The sequence below is a fragment of the Aotus nancymaae genome, unplaced genomic scaffold, assembly GCF_030222135.1.
Source record: "Aotus nancymaae isolate 86718 unplaced genomic scaffold, 86718_ANA_hifiasm-v0.15.2.pri h1tg000009l, whole genome shotgun sequence".
Taxonomy (NCBI): domain Eukaryota; kingdom Metazoa; phylum Chordata; class Mammalia; order Primates; family Aotidae; genus Aotus; species Aotus nancymaae.
The window spans coordinates 16,134,119-16,151,186 of NW_026988420.1; the positions used below are offsets into that span (position 1 = coordinate 16,134,119).

The 17,068-nt window shown below is 37.1% G+C and overlaps 1 protein-coding gene across 5 annotated transcripts in view; it reads left to right on the forward strand.

Moving 5' to 3' along the window:
* Positions 1 to 17,068, forward strand: part of WDFY2 (WD repeat and FYVE domain containing 2) — a 197,072-nt gene that overhangs the window by 125,708 nt on the left and 54,296 nt on the right. For all 5 annotated transcript variants that reach the window (XR_002479204.2, XR_010341648.1, XR_010341649.1 and 2 more), the window contains exon 4: positions 6,490 to 6,544. Coding sequence is in view for 1 of the 5 variants with exons in the window: in XM_021674546.2 (XP_021530221.1) it covers positions 6,490 to 6,544 (55 nt within the window). In the remaining 4 variants the exon portion in view is untranslated. The remainder of the gene's footprint in view (positions 1 to 6,489; positions 6,545 to 17,068) is intronic.

Consider the following 17,068-nt stretch of genomic DNA (forward strand, 5'->3'; position numbering starts at 1 on the left):
GTTGACCGGCTGGGGAGGTCAATGTTAAGCTGCTGTTGGACAAATCTTTGGCGGGCTTTTTAAATTTTGAAGGGGTCAAGTGAGGAATGCAGGAGTGGGTGTGTGGAGCCTGCATAGAGAGACCAGATAAGAGTGGGTGTGGGGAGCCAGCATAGAGAGGCTGGCATGGGTAGAGATAAGTGTGTCAGCATAGAGAGGCCGGCACGGGGAGAGATAAGTGTGTCCATTTAGCTCCCGGCAAGGCAGCCGGCCTTACACTTAGTTTCTTTACATTGGGCTAAAACATGTTCTTTTAGGTCACAGAAGTTTCTTATTATCCACCTTCTGAAGCCTACTGTTAATGGAATGCACTCGTTCTCCATCAGGCCTTGTTCCCTTGTTTTTGAGGAACTATGATCCCCTGTAGAGGGAGAGGCATTCTGATTTTGGGTATTCTCAGCCTTTTTATGCTGGTTTCTTCCCGTCATTGTAAATTTATCCACCTGTCATCTTTGTAATTACCGACTTTCAAATTAGGTCTCTGAGTGGACATCCAACTTGTTGATTCCCAGCACCAGAATCTGAGCAACTCACTGCACCAGCTAAAACAGTGGCGTTAAGATTCGTGGTGCTTTTCTGCCCGAGAATTTCTGGTCTGGCTCCCTTCTTGAGTCCTTTTTTCAATCAGCTAAATAGGCAACTCTGCCTTCCTGGAGCTCCAAACGTTGACCAAAAGGGAACCCAGTCCCATTTACTCTGTACCAAGAACCGCTGTGCCGAGGTGCCAGCAAAACCGCCGCGCCAGCCACAAGAGTCACACTGGTGACCCGTGGGGCTCCTCCGCTGGGAATCTCCTGGTCCGTGAGCAACAAAAATTCGTCTGAAAGTGTGGCATCCTCTCGTTCTCTGCACTTTCACTGGGAGCTACAATCCTGAGCTGCTAGTAATTGGACATCTTGGATCTCTCTCTGTTCAATATCTTTCAAAAGATTTTTTTCCTTTTTTCTTTTTTGAAATTACTGAGCAACAAGGCAAGGATCTGAAAAAGACTTTTTTTAAAAGAAAAGTTTCTTAATTCATTTTACAAAAGGTAGCTTTTTTTTTTTAACTTAGCTCTCATACTTACTATGTGACAGGCCTTGCTTTAAATGCTTTATAAACATTAACTCACTCCTCATACATGACGCTGTTACACAGAAGGAAAGTGAAGCGAAGAGCTCTTGAGCAACTTGTCAAGATCATTTAACAAGTATGTGTTTTAGCTTGGATTTAAACTGAACAATTTGGTTCCAGTGCCCAGGCTCTTACCCACTTTGCTTTGGTATCTTTAAACCAGAACCCAATGAAGAAGATAGCACCAAAATGGAAAACATAGACCGATAGTACTCTTAAATGTATATGTAAAAATTCTTATCAAATAGTAGTATATCAAATCCATTAATGTAGTAAAGGAAGACTACATCAGGGCAAGTTTGGATTCTTTCAGGAAGCTGAGAATGGGTGACTATTAGAAAACTGTTTAACAATAATCAATTGCTTTTATAAATTGAAGGTAACAAATTTCACTTAATAGATCAAAAACACATTCCATTCAATTTAGTTAAATTCAGCAGCTACTCTTAATAAAAATTCCAGATAAAACTAAAATAGCAGCAATTACCTAAACTCAGTCAGGGTTATTTGCCAAGTCAACAACAAATGCCGTGTTAAATGCTACAATAGCATACTAAAACTTAATATATGTGTATCTCAAAACCAAGAGCTATTTTCATTATGTGTGAGAAGTAACTCATTAGAAATTTAAATAGAGTTGGGGGAAATGCCATTCAAAGTAGTAAAGAAAAATTATATTTAAGTACTTGAGTATATTACAACTAAAATATTATTCCTTCCCAAATTAAAACTTAAAAGCTATAATGCAGTTTTAACTGATAATGCCATGGTTGTTTGTTAATTTAAAAAAATTTCAATACTACGAAAGGTTTAATAGATAAAATTCAAAGGCAGAATATTAGGAGAGAAAATACTATCAATTCACATATTAAGTAAAGGATAACTATCCCTAATAATCAAAGAATTGCTACAATTTAGTAAGACAATTAGAAATGCAGTAGACAAAAAGGACCAAAGGATATGCCTGGGCCACGTCATACATACTGCCTCAGATTTTCATGATTGTACTTGTTTCCTGGGCTCTCTTGGCACCTTGTTCTACCCTGAGATCAAAGCCCAAAAGATCTGGTTCCCCTGCTACTTCTGGATTACATGAAGCACAGCACCGCAAGGCTACAGATCTGACTTTTCCAGTGGCTACAACAGGGCTAGGTGGTACAACTGTCTGCAAGGACAGAGAAATTAGATTCATGTGGAGCTATGATCAAAATGCAAAGGGAGATGGAGACAGCTGGCAGATAAATTCACTCTCCACCTTTTCCTCCAGTGGATTTTTCCAAAACCTGGTGTTTCAATTCTGTGTCCAGAGACTTCCTGAATGCTGGAGGAGCAGCTGGGCTTCTTCGTGAAACTTAGGCGAGCTTGGTAATGCACCACCAACTTTGTCTGCTTTGCTTTGCTTTACCCTCACTTCTGCTGCCAATATTCCACCTTCAAATAAAGCATTAGATCTAAGCTTTGCCTCATGCTGTTTTTTAGAGAACCAGGCTGCAACCTTGAACAGAAAATTCCTAAAACAAGAAATGAATAAAAATAACAAATAAACACAGAGTTCTCCAGCTCATAAATAGTATAATGAACATAAACCACAATGAGATACCCTCTTTTTTTGCACATCAGTTTGGCAAAAATTGAAAAGATGAATAGCATCCAATGCTGATAAGGTATGGGAAAATACGCTGTCAAGTGAAGGTAGGGGTAGGTGAGAGAGTGCATGGCTGCATGCTTCCTGGAAAGTAATCTGGCAGTTTTTATTAAAACATTAAATGTATATAATATTTGAGCCAGCATCTCTTCTGCATAGACGTTAGTTCATATGGATATACTTGCAAAGACCTTTCTCAAAGTATTGCTGTAATTGTAAATTGTAGCAGACAAATGGAATGTCTACTTCAAATGTGAAATACTTGAATAAAGTTTGGCATATCTATTTTATGGAATATTATACAGCCATCAGAAAGAATAAGTTAGAATTATGTGCTTCTGGAAAATAGCTCTGCTGTATTTTAGGTTAACGCACCAAGTTACAGAATAATATCTATAATGTTAATCCTGTTTTTGTACAACAAAACAAAAAAATATGTATATATGTTTGTAAAGGGTTTTAAAAAAAGACATGGAGGGATACACCAGACTTTTAACATTGGTTGCCTCAAAAGGGTGAGATTGAAGGTGAAGACAGTTGTTAGCTTTTTGCTTGTATATCCTATATTGTTTGATGTATTACAGTGATCATTAAAAACATCTAAGTGATAGATGGTGGACAGCTGAATGGAAACAGGAAAGGATAGAAATAATTGAAGAAGGAATACAAACTATTTTATCCAAAATAATTTCAAATGTGTATATATTTGATCTAATTTCTTTTGAACTTTGGTCAATTCTAAGAAAATAATTGCAGTCAAAGCTTTACATTTTAATTGTTCATGAGTGTTAATAGATAAAGTCTTTAAAAAAAACTCAATTTGGCTGTATCTATCAAAATTTCATTGGTCCTACTCTTTGTTCCAACAATTCTACTTGTAGGACTTTTATAGAAGTACTGCTGGAGACATATAAAGATATAGTACACTTAATGTGATAATTTTATTTATTTTTCTTATTTATTTATTTAATTTTGAGATGGAAGCTTGCTCTGTTGCCTAGGCTGGAGTGCAGTGCTATGATCTTGATTCACTGCGACCTCTGCCTCCCAGATTCAAGCAATCCTCCTGCCTCAGCCTCTCAAGTAGCTGGGACTACAAAGGGCACCCACCACCACACCTGGCTAATTTTTTTTTTTTTTTAGTAGAGACAAGGTTTCACCATATTGGCCAGGCCTTGAACTCCTGACCTTGTAATCCACCCGCCTTGGCCTCCCAGAGTGCTGGAATTACTGGCGTGAGCCACCGTGCCTGGCTAATATAATATTTTTGATAAGGAAAACTGGAAACAAGATACACATTGATCAATAAAAGAGTATTAAAAGAATATTATAGGCTGGGCACGGTGGCTCATACCTGTAATCCCAGCACTTTAGGAGGCCAAGGCAGGTGGATCACAAGGTTGGGTGTTCAATACCAGCCTGGCCAAGATGGTGAAACTCCCTCTCTACTAAAAATACAAAAAAAAAAAAAAAAAAAAAAAAGAAAAGAAAATTAACCAGGCATAGTGGCAGGTGCCTATAATCCCAGCTACTTGGGAGGCTGAGGCAGAGAATTGAACTTGGGAGGAGGAGATTTCAGTGAGCTGAAGATCGTGCCACTGCACTCCTGCCTGGGTGACAGAGTGAGACTCTGTCTCAAAAAAAAAAAAAAAAATTATAGTACATCCTATGCAGTCATCAAAAAGAATGAACTTGATGAGTATGTACTCATGAAATTATATTCATGAACTATAAAAAGAAAACAGCATTACCAAGTAGTATTTATATTTTGTTTTATTATACATTATTGCAAGTGTGCTTTCCATAATACTTATCTTTGAGAAATGATATCACAGGGATTTTTAGTGTTTATTTTTCTTACATTTCTTAGAGTAGTATGTTGTGTTTCTATGATCAAAAAAGTATTAACAAAAGCTGACAAAATCTAAATTTTCTCCATAATTACATTTTTATTATCACAGGAAAAATAAATGACCAAAAAATTAGGTTTTACTAATGCAGGGAACTGGTAATTTTATTTTTAGTGTATATATTAAATCCTAAATGCAAACCTCTATTAAGTTGTGTTATTTTATACCTTACATTGTTTCAAAAGGAATTGAGGTATCTTTTGACCAGGGCAGAGAACCATTTCAATATATTCAAAATAACATGAACTGTATGAACTCAGAAAACACTTGGTCAAATAACAATTGTCTTTACTAAATTTATTTGTGTGTGTATGTGTTAGGACATTTGGGACCCTGTAAGGTGGGGGTCAGGGTCAAAGTCCTGTTGCCTGGGTTGAAAGGTTGCTAGTGAATTGTTGCTCGGGCTCATGCCACGTTTCCTTACCCATATTATAAGTGTTTTGTGGGCCAGCTACTTTACTTCTTTAAAAATGAGTCTGCTCTGTCAAATTGTAGGTCTGACTCTTCCAAAACAAGAAGTGGATCTAGTGCCACTCCTTGAAGAAATAATGATATGAATTGTTAAAGTGACAAGTTGAATAATGTTATTACTGAGAAAATCATGGTGAAAATTCATTTGTAGATAAGCGTTTTAAAGGGGGCTGGGATAGAAAAGTGAATAAGCAAAGGAACTTTATTGCCTTGTATATTCTCTAACATCATCCCCTACTTTGCCTGTGTGACATTTATCACAAAAACAATAAAATAATTATTTCCTTCTAAAAAATTACCCAAACTACCGAACTCAGGAAGACCCGGATAGCAAGTAAGGCATTTACATATCAGTCTTCCCGTCCCCACTTTTTTCAAGTTATCAGAGAAAAATCCTGGATGCTTCCAAATGTTTTGAAAAGATTCATTGTGCTGTTTTTAAACGCAGATGAAGGCATCAATTTATTATACTTTGCAGCTTTCCTTATGTTTCATAATGAGCTGTTTAAGAATACCTGGATATTTTGTACTTGAATGAAGCCTAAAGATTCAAAACCTGGCTGGATCTCATAAACACTCAATCTATTTCTACATACAGGTCACTGTTTATGCAGATGCTTGGGTAAAACAACACACACCTTTATGTGTCCCCACAAAGGGGATGTGCAATATCGAAACTGATTTTTTCAGTAAATTTGACATTCAGACTAATCTCATTAGATTGAGAGGTGCCTTCCTCTCAATCTAATGTAATCATTATTTATTATATCTGTGTGACCATTATTTATTATTTACCTACTGTGCCAAGGTACTGTGCCTGGTGCCCTGGGGATATAGGGATGAGTAAGATGCAACCTTGAGACGCTTGTAGTAATTAAGGGAAAATAAATTACTAATCTTAGAAAAAGAATCTTTAAAATATCTAATTTATTTCTTTAGTAGAGAATTGCTATCAATTTCCTTAGTGGTTACAGCCTTGCAAATTTTTAGCTGTGGCACCCTTGAAAGAAAAATATTTTGAATTAGGTTTATCTTCAAAATTGACCAGTATCAAGATGCTGAACTTGATCTGGTTTTCTTCTCATACATGCACAAAAAAGTCAATATTTATAAGGTAAAATTATGATAACTGCATTGGATCATAATTATGATTGTTACTTTTAAGGGGTACAAAAATTCTGAGTTGATGGGCACAATACAAATGTTAGATGTAATTGTCAGATAATTTGCTTTATACAGTCTGGTTTTACCAAATACAGTAATTCACTTAAAGAATTTATTTTCATCTAATATTTTTATTTTCTTTTACAGGAGTTTATATTGTCAGAAGATTATAACAAGATGACTCCTGTGAAAAACTATCAAGGTAGGGAGTGAGAGGAGTACTTTCATTACCCAGATTCTAAAATATTTCTTGATGGTTTTCACTGCCACAAGGGAATACATACTTTATAATCATCAAGGGGACAAAACAGAGCAACCTGTTGAGTGAATGTTATCCCTGTTTTTGAATTAAAGAACTGAGGCCCAATGAGGGTGGGTGACTTGCCTAGGGTTCTAGTCAAGTGCAGGGCCAGATCAGGTTAGTGTGACTCCCAAACCCACAGCCTTTGTCTTCCTGCTATACCACACTGCCTTGCAACAGTACAGCAGGTTTAGAAAGTGGAGCCAGTAAAACACTGCCATACAGAGGACTCATCTTGTATTTGGTTAAATGTTTTAAAATGCTCAGAGCGTATTGTCCAAGGGGAAGAATTGTGGTTTTATCATGTCTTCAACATTGGCAGACCATCTGCCAACAATTTTTGGAAGGGATTTTTATGCAGACTAACAATGTTGTGGAACCAGAAAGTTAGAGGTAGACCTTTTAACACTTAGAGGTCATTTCATCCAATTAATTCTCTTGACTCGCCTTTATGAGTGGACAGTCATCCAGCCTCTCCTTTAGTACCTCCAGAGACATAGGAACTATTATGATTTTGGAAAATTCTAAGCATTAAGTTCTTTATTTTAGGGTTTGGAGCTAAAATTTATTTCCCTTTATTCTTTAATTTTTTTCACATATCATTCATCAAATATTTATTGGGTACCTGTTCCAGTAGCAGCACTGTAATAGTGAACCACACATGTATAGTATCTATGTGTAAGCAGTTTATAATCGTGGAGAGGATACAGGTAGTAAGCGGGCCATTAAAACATTGTGTGAGGCCAGGCGGTGGCTCACGCCTGTAATCCTACCACTTTGGGAGGCCAAGGTGGGCAGATCAAGAGATTGAGACTATCCTGGCCAACATGGTGAAACTTCATCTCTACTAAACATACAAAAAAATTGAATGGGTTTGGTGGTGCACACATGTAGTCCTAGCTACTCAGGAGGCTGAGGCAGGAGAATCGCTTGAACCTGGGAGGCAGAGGTTGCAGTGAGCCAAGATCGTGCCACTCCACTCCAGCCTGGTGACAGAGTGAGACTCTGTCTCAAAAAAAAAAAGAAGGTGTGATAAGTGGTAAATGTTTCTCTATTGGTGTTTGCTTAGCCTGTTGGACCTACAGAAACTGAGTACAATCTCTCTTACACGTGACAGCCTTTCAATTACTTTAAAACAGCCATGAAAGTTTCTACCCCTGCCCTTCTGTCTCCTCTTTCAGTCTTCAGTGTTCTGCTTTCACTTTTCTTTTCCAGCCTATATATTTTATATCTCTAATTTTTATTTTACATTATCTGAGCCTTTACTCTTTAAAACAGGTTTTCTGTCCTGTAAATATGTACAATTATTATTTATCAAATTTTAAAAATATATTACATAACAAAAAAAATTATTTTAATTGGCTTGGTCACATATTTGGGATAGCATATGTTACTTTTAGGACCATTTAAAAATATGATACCTTGTTGTAGGTAACCTTTAAGATGGTTCCTAATGATCATTGCCTCCTGAAATTTACCCTTTAACTCCAGTGTGGGCAAGACCTAGAACATGGCAAGTTATGGATATCACTTCTGAGATTAGGTTAAAAGATACCAGGACTTCTGCCTTGCTTGCCCTCTCCTGCACTTGTGTGTGCTTGCTCTGATGAAAGCCAGCTGCCATGTTGTGAGCTGCCCTGTGGAGAAGCCCATGTGCTGAGGAACTGAGGGAGGCCTTGTCAAAAGCCAGTAAAGAACTAACACCCCAGTTTAACAGCCCACAAGGAACTGAATCCAGCCAATACTATGTGAGAGAGCTTGGAAGAAGATTCTCCCCCAAAAAGCTTTCAGATGAGACCACAGCTCCATTCCATACCTTGATTCCATCCTGTGAGAGACTTTATGGCAGAGGCACCCATCTAAACTGTACCAATATTTCAGACTCTGAGATAATTAACATTTACTGTTTTGAAGCACTAAGTTTTGGGGTAATCTGTTACACAGCAATAGATAACTAATACGTACATGTAATCTGATAAGTACAAAATTATATTTCCCTTCTCTCTTCTCAACACTCTTCTTGTAATATGAAGGGTGAATTTTTGGCAGCAGTTTTACACCATGGGCTCATGTGGAGCAGTCAACTCAAGCTTCTCCACAGTTCTCACTTGAATTGTTTGGTTGTTTCAATTTTTTTAAATTTTTAATTTTTATGGGTACATAGTAGGTATATATATGCGTAATAATCACATCACAGTAGATCTGTCACCTCAAGCATTTATCCTTCATGTTACAAACAATCCAGTTAACTCTTTTAGTTATTAAAATATATTGGGTTGTTTTTAAGCTGTATCTTCACTACTTTTTTTGTTTTTGTTTTTAGTTTAAATGCCAGACTTGACATTCCGATTTTCACTGTCTCACTTTATTTAGCCCATCGCCCTCAGCTTATCAAGATATTTGGAAACCCTAGTTGTCATTAAACATGTTAATTTCTACTTAATTTTGTGTTTTTCTTAAATGTATAAGCACAACATGCCATTTCCTGTATCTTTGTTAAAATAATGATTGGCCTCACAGGTATACATATTATGAGCATTATCACTAGAAACCCCTCTTCATATGCCATTATTCTTTGAGTTTCTTAATATTTTATATGTTTATTTTGTCTACAAGAGGATTATAAAAAATTGATAACTAGAGTACCATAGAAACCTGTTCTCCACAAATACCTGGAGATAATGACAAAATGGCGCTTCTTGTTGTTTTCATCATTCTTCTCAATACAATACTAGGCTCATGAGAGATACAAATAGAAAATTCCTATGAGCCAGAAGCAAAGGGAAAAGTAAAACTCAGAGTGATATACATACGATCTGTCATTGCAGCTGTCTTGGGGAGATGGAGAACCAGTAAGAGATAGATACTTGTGTATCAACATGCACTTGGGGGCAAGAAATAAGGCCTAGGGCCTGATTGAGATGAAAAATTGGAACTTAGATTTCCACAAAAGGCTGCATCTCATAAAGAACTGTACCCCCACCAAAGGGAGAGGAACAAGACTTTCCACTAATTGTCCCTGAAGACTACAGGGAAATTTATTCCTGACCCCAACTCTGGATAAAGGATGAAATTTTCCCATGATAAGTCAAAACCCGAACCGAAAACTTTTGAGTTGGGAATACAAATTTTAACCAATTACAACATGCTGGAACTCCATGTTAAGAAATTAACATAAAGTTGGTCATTGGCCAATAAGACCCCATGGTTACCTGCTAGAAATAAATGTAAAAGCTCTTTTCAATGAGACAAATTGCACAAAGGGCCTACAGCAAAAACAAGCACTGCCTAAGTTGAATTCTTAAGTTTTTTAATTGTAAAACTAACAAGTAATCAATCCACCATGAGTAAATATTAGCAGATATCACAAATAGAATGGTTAGAATACCAAGAATCTTAGATAATGATCAATAAAATGAAAGAAGCCATAACATAATTTGTTAAATGATGAAGAAAAGAAGTTTCAGAAACAATAAGGGAATAAAAAGATTATTGAAAAAACAGGGAGATTTTTAAGAGAACCAAATAGAACTTTTAGATATGAAAAATATAGTCATTGAAATTTAAAAATCAGCGGGTAGATTAGATTGCTTAGACACAGACAAATTAGTGGAGTGAGAGATGGATTTGATGTCCATGGAACAACATTTTTAAACTTTTTTTTTTTTTGAGACAGGGTCTCACTTAGTTGCCCAGGCTGGAGTGCAGTGGTGTGATCTCAACTGACTGCATCCTCTGCCTCCTGGGCTCAAGCAGTCCTCCCACTTCACTTTCCGAGTAGCTGGGACTATAGGTGTGTGACACCACACCTGGCTAAATTTTATATTTTTTGCAGAGATGAGATTTTGCCATGTTGCCCAGGCTGGTCTTGAACTCCTGAGCTCAAGCAATCCACCTACCTTGGCCTCCCAAAGTGCTACAATTACAGGCAAGAACCACTGTGCCCAGCTCATTTTTAAAGTTCTATAAGAAGGAAAGAACTTTCAACATAGAGTTATATACCTAGAGAAAATACCTTTCAAAAACCTAAGTAAAATAAACATTTTTTTTGACACACAAAAACAGAAAGAATTCATCATTCATAGACCTACCTACACTAAAAGAAATGTTAAAGGAAGTCCTTCAGGAAAAAAGAAAATGATGCCTAAAGAAACTGTGTGTCTACTCAGAAGAAAGAACGATGTTAAAAATGGGAATAGAAAGGTTTTTTTCATCCATTATATGAATCTCTTTAAAAGACAATTGACTTTTAAGTTAAAGTAGCAAGGGGTTAATAATATATGTAAATTAAAATGTGCTACAACAATAACACAAAGGCCAGGAGAAATGGAAGTGTACTATTGTAGGTTCTGGAACAATATACATGAAGAGGTGTTACAGCATTTAGAGGAAGACTGTGGTAAGTTAAACATTTATATACTTTTAACCCTAAAACAACTATTTTGTTTTTCTTGGAGATGGAGTCTTGCTCTGTCACCCAGGCTAGAGTGAAGTGCCACGATCTCGGCTCACTGCAGCCTCTGCTCTCGAGGTTCAAACAGTTCTCCTGCCTCAGCCTCCTGAGTAGCTGGGATTACAGGTGCCCATCACAACACCCAGCTAATAATTGTATTTTCAGTAGAGACAGGATTTCACCATGTTGGCCAGGCTGGTCTTGAACTCCTGACCTCAGGTAATCCACCCGCCTTGGCCTCCCAAAGTGCTGGGATTACAGGCGGGAGCCACCGTGCCCGGCCTAAAACAACTATTAAAATACAAATTGAGGTCCAAGGACAGCTACTCACACCTGTAATCCCAGTACTTTGGGAAACTGAGATGGAGGATCATTTGAGCCCAGGAGTTTGAGACCAGCCTGGGCAACACAGCAAGACCCCATCACTTAAAAAAAAATTTTTTTAATTAGCCTATAGACTTAACTACTAGGGAGGCTGAGGTGGGAGGGTTGCTTCAGTCCAGGGGTTTGAAGTTACAATGAGCTATGACTGCACCATTGTACTCTAGCCTGGGTAACAGAGCAAGACCCTGTCTCTAAATAATAAAATAAAAAGTAAATAGCAAATCAAAAAGTGACCATTAAGAGGCAAACCAAAGAGATAAAGTAGAATCATATAGTAATTCCCAATTAATAAAAAAAAAGTAGACTAAGGAAAAAAGGGATAAAGAACAGTAGAAAAATATAAAACAAAGAGCACAATAATAGATTTAAACCTAACAATGTCAGTAATCACATTAAAAATAAATGATCTAAAGGCAATTAAAAGGTAGTTAACGTCAGATTGAGTGAAATGTGAGACCCAAATATAAACTGTTTACAAGAAGTGTGCTTTACGTATAAAGACACAAATCGGTTAAAAGTGAAAAGGTAGAAGAAGATATACACTGAGAATACTAGTCAAAAGAAAACTGAAGTGGCTTTTAAATATTAAAGTAGATTTTAGAGCAAAGAATATTACCAGGGATAAAGAAGATATCATAAGGGCCAATCCACCAGAAGACCATAACAATCTTAAATGTTTATGCACCTAATAACATGGTTTTGAAATATGTGACCCAAAACCTGATGAAACTTTAGGGGAGAAATAGATACAAGTTATAGTTAGAAATTTTAATACTTTCAATAACTTATTTGAACATGTTAATTGATAGAATTGGTAGGAAGAAAAGTATAGCAGACTTGAACAAAACAGTCAACAAACTTGCTCTGTAGAACATTCTATCCAACTAAAGTCTGTTTTATTTATACATTATTTTCAAGTACACAGAGAATATTTATCAAGACAGACAATATTCTAGGTCATAAAATAAATTTCAATAAATTTGGAAGGATTTAAGTCATGCAAGGTATGTTCTCCGATCAAAAGGGAATTGGGGTAGGAATCAACAGTGCAGTGGCTCACACCTATTAACCCAGTGCTTCCGGAGGTGGAAGGATCACTTCGGGCCGGGAGTTCAAGCCTGAGCAACATAGTAAGACACTGTCTCTATTAATAGAAATTGAAAAAAAAAAGGCCAGGCGTGTAGCTCATGCCTGTAATCCCAGCACTTTTGGAGACCAAGGCAGAGGATCACGTGAGGTCGGGAGTTCAAGACCAGCCTGATCAACATGGAGAAACCCCGTCTCTACTAAAAATACAAAATTAGCCAGGCGTGGTGGCACATGCCTGTAATCTCAGCTACTCGGGACACTGAGTCAGGAGAATTGCTTGATTCCTGGAGGCAGAGGTTGCCGTGAGCTGAGATCACAGCATTGCACTCCAGCCTGGGCAACAGGAGCAAAACTCTATCTCACACATACCTTAAAAAAAAAAAAATTAGCTGAGCATGGTGATGCACACCTATAATCTTTGCTACTCAGGAGGCTGAGGCTGGAGGATCACTTGAGCCCAGGGCTTCAAGGTTGCAGTAAGCTATCACAGTGCTACCACACTGTAGCCTGGGCAACAGAGCAAGACCTTGTCTCTTAAAAAGAAAAAAGAGAGAAAAGAAAGATTGATCTCTGGAAAATTGCCAGATATTTAGAAGCTAAATAACACACTTCTAAATAATTCACAAGTCAAAGAAGAAGTCAAAATAGAAACTGGAAAGTATTTTGAACTGAATAAAAATGAAAGCACAATAAAACAGAATTTATGGTATGATGCCATAGCAGTATTTAAGGAGAAACTTTTACAGAACTAAACATCTATATTAGAAGAAAAGAAAGGACTCAAATCAGTGACTTTGACTTCAACCTTAGAAACCAGAGAAAGAAGAGCAAAGGAGACCTAAGCTAAGCAGAAGAAAGATCAGTAGAAGTTGATGAAATAGAAAACAGAAAATAGAGAAATATCAGTGAAACCCAAAAGCTTATTTTTTGAGAAACTCAGTAAAATTGAAACATCTTTAGCCAGACTTAACAGGGGGAAAAAAGAGAAGATGCAAGTTATCAATATCAGGAGTGAGTGAAGGATGTTACTACAGAGTCTATACTTAAAGAATAATAAGTAATATTGTGAACAACTTTATCCTAATAAATTTGAAAACAAATTTAAAAAATCTTTGAAAGATACAAATTGTGACAGATCACTAAAAAAGGTATAGGTAATCCTAATAGTTCTGTATCCACTAATGAAATTGAATTTAATGTATAGTTAAAACCTTCCCACAAAGAAAGCTCCAGGCCCAGATGCCTTTATTGGTGAATTTTATGAAACAGTCAAGGAAGAGGCAATGCAAGCTTTATACAAACTCTTCCATAAGTTGCAGAAGTGAAAGATTTTCCAACCCATTCTATGAAATCAACATTACCTGTTGTTAAAACTAGACCAAAATAATACAAGTAAAGAAAACTATAGGAGACCATCATTCCTTATGATAATGGGTACAAAAAAATCTAAAAATTTCAGCAGATGAAATCTAGCAATATATAGAAAAGATAATACATCATGATCAAGTAAAGTTTACCCCAGTAATACAGTGTTGGATTAACATTCAAAATTTAATTAGTGGTATACGCCCAGAAGAAATGAAAGTAGAGGCTCAAGAAGATATATATACACCCATGTTCGTAGCTGCGTTATTTACAATAGGCATTTAGGTGGAGGCAACCTAAATGTCCATCAACAATGAATGAATAAACAAGTTTGGTGTATGCATACAGTGGAATATTATTCAGCCTTAAAAAGGAAGGAAGTTCTGTCGTCATCCAAATGAACCTTGAGGACATATGCTAAGTGAAATAAGCCAGTCAAAGGACAAGGGCAGATGTGGTGGCTCATTTCTGTAATCCCAGCACTTTAGGAGGCCGAGGTGGATGGATCACCTGAGCTCTGGAGTTCAAGACCAGCCTGGCCAGCATGGTGAAACCCCATCTATACTAAAAATACAAAAATTAGCCGGGCGTGGTGGCGGGCGCCTGTAATCACAGCTACTCAAAAGGCTGAGCCAAGAGAATCACTTGAACCCAGGAGGTGGAGGTTGCAGTAAGCCAAGATCACACCACTACACTCCAACCTGGGCAACAGAGCAAGACTCCGTCTCAAAAAAAAAATATATATATATATATATATACAAATACTGAAAGATTACCCTTATATATGAGGTAGTTATTGTAATCAAATTCATAGAGACAGGAAGGAGAATGATGATTGCCAAGGACCAGGAGAGAGGGAAATGGCAAGTTAGTGGGTGGGTACAGAGTTTCAGTTTGGGAAGAGGAGAAAGTTCTAGAGATTGAAAGGTGGTATGGTTACACAAACACACACATTAGCCCAGGCCTACTTAGGGTCAGGATCATCATATCACTGTCTTCCACCTCCACAACTCATCCCACTGGAAGGTCTTCAGGAGCCGTAACACCCGTGGAGCTGCCATTTCCTATGATAACAATGCCTTCTTCTGGATACCTCCTGCAGGACCTGCATGAGGCTGTTATACAGTTAATATTTTAAAATATGTAAATACAAGGAGTACACTTTAATGATTTTAAAAGTATAGTACAGTAAATACATAAGCCAGTAACATGGTTATTTAGTATCATTATCAAGTAACATGATTGTCTGTGGTATACTTTTATATCACTGGCAGCACAGTAGGTTTGTTGACACCAGCATCACCACAGACAGGTGAGTAATGCATTGCACTAGAACAGCCATGCCCTTTCAGCTCCATTATAATCTTATGGTGCCACAGTTTCCATCATTGACCGAAGCATCATTATGTGGGGCATGACAGTATTTACACAAAAACTCGTACATAGCTCTTCATAGCAACATTATTCATAATAACCAAAAATGGAAATAACCTCAATGTCCATTAGTGATAAATGGATAAACCAAACGTGGTTATATACATACAGTGACTGACTTGGCCATTTAGGAATGAAGTACTTGCTACAGTATGGTTGAACCTTGGAAACTTCTGCAAAGAGAAAAAAGCCACACACAAAAGGCCATGTATTGTATGATTACATTTATATGAAGTGTCAGGAATAGGAGAGAATTCATAGAGAAGATAATAGATTAGTGTTTTCCAAGGATGAGGGAAGAGGGAGTTGGGGACATAGAGCTTCATTTTGGGATGATGGAAATGTTCTGGAAATAGATAATAGTGATGATGCACAACATTGTGAGTAACTAATAGCCAGTGAATTATATACTTTAAAATGGTTAAAGTGGTGAATTTTGTGTAATGTTAATTTTATTTCAATACAAATTTTTAAAAATCAACCAGTGATTCTAAAACCAAAGGCCTTACAAGAAAGAAAACTACAGACCAGTATCTCTCATGGGAAAAAAAAAAAAGAAAAAAAAAAAAGAAAATGAAAAACTGGCAAGTTGATCCCAACCATGTATAAAAAGAATTGCACAGCATGACCCAGTGGGATTTATTCCAGATATGCAAAGCAAGTTCAGCATTCAAAAATCAATGTAATCCATTACATGAACAGATTAAGAAGAAAATCATATTCTTATATTAATGTGAGAAAGCATTTGGTAAAATCCAGTTTGTTATAAAATATTCTCAGCAAAGTAAGACTAGAGGAAGCTTCTTCGATAAAGAAATATCTACGGAAGCCCTGCAGCTAACATCATCTTCAATGGTGAGAAAAGAGGTACTTTCCCTCTAAGATCAGGATCAAGGCAAGGAAGATGTCCCCCTCACCACTCCTATTCAGGAAGTATAGCAAGACATCAAACCTACTTATATGAGTTTCTGAAGCTTAGTGATAAGTTATGTATCTTTGAAGTTTTTCAATAAAAGAATCTTTTTCACCTTAAACAAAAATAGGTGATCTGAGTGTGGTGGTTTTTTTGTTTTTTGTTTTCCAGTAGTCAAAGGTAGCCTGTCACTGAGAGAGAGAACCAACTTTAACATCAGGGAAAATAGGGTTTTGATTCTATCTTTGTCATTCATTGGTTTTGTAGCTTTGAGCAAGCCACTTAACATTTCTAGCCTTTGACTCCTCTGGCCCAGGAAGGCCACTCAGAAGGCTAAAGCCCCTTATTATCTAGGGCTGCTGTCATCCCCTTGGGCTCGAATATGATAGATAGAAGGCTAAAGGCCCCCTTAGTAAAAAGAGGGGTGAGCTGTTAGGGGCCACGTTCTGCTTGAAATAGACTTGAGTATACTTGAACTCATTAGAGAGTTCACTTTTTATTCCATCACTGATAGAACTTGAATTGAACATTTGATGATAGAGACATAAAAAGATCTTCACGAGTTTCTCCAAGAAGCCACATCTTTTAGTTAAGGTCTGTGTTTTGATCTTGATGGTGGCTGGTACTCTGAAAGATGTGTATTGTAGAGACATCACAGTGTCACTGCTTCCCCATTCCCTTCGATTCTCCAAGCTTCAAATACCAGCTCTTAAAACATCAGGCATTTGTTGAATGACTGCCCTATGGTTCTGACTGTACTGTATGGTAGCAATCTAAAAGGGCCATC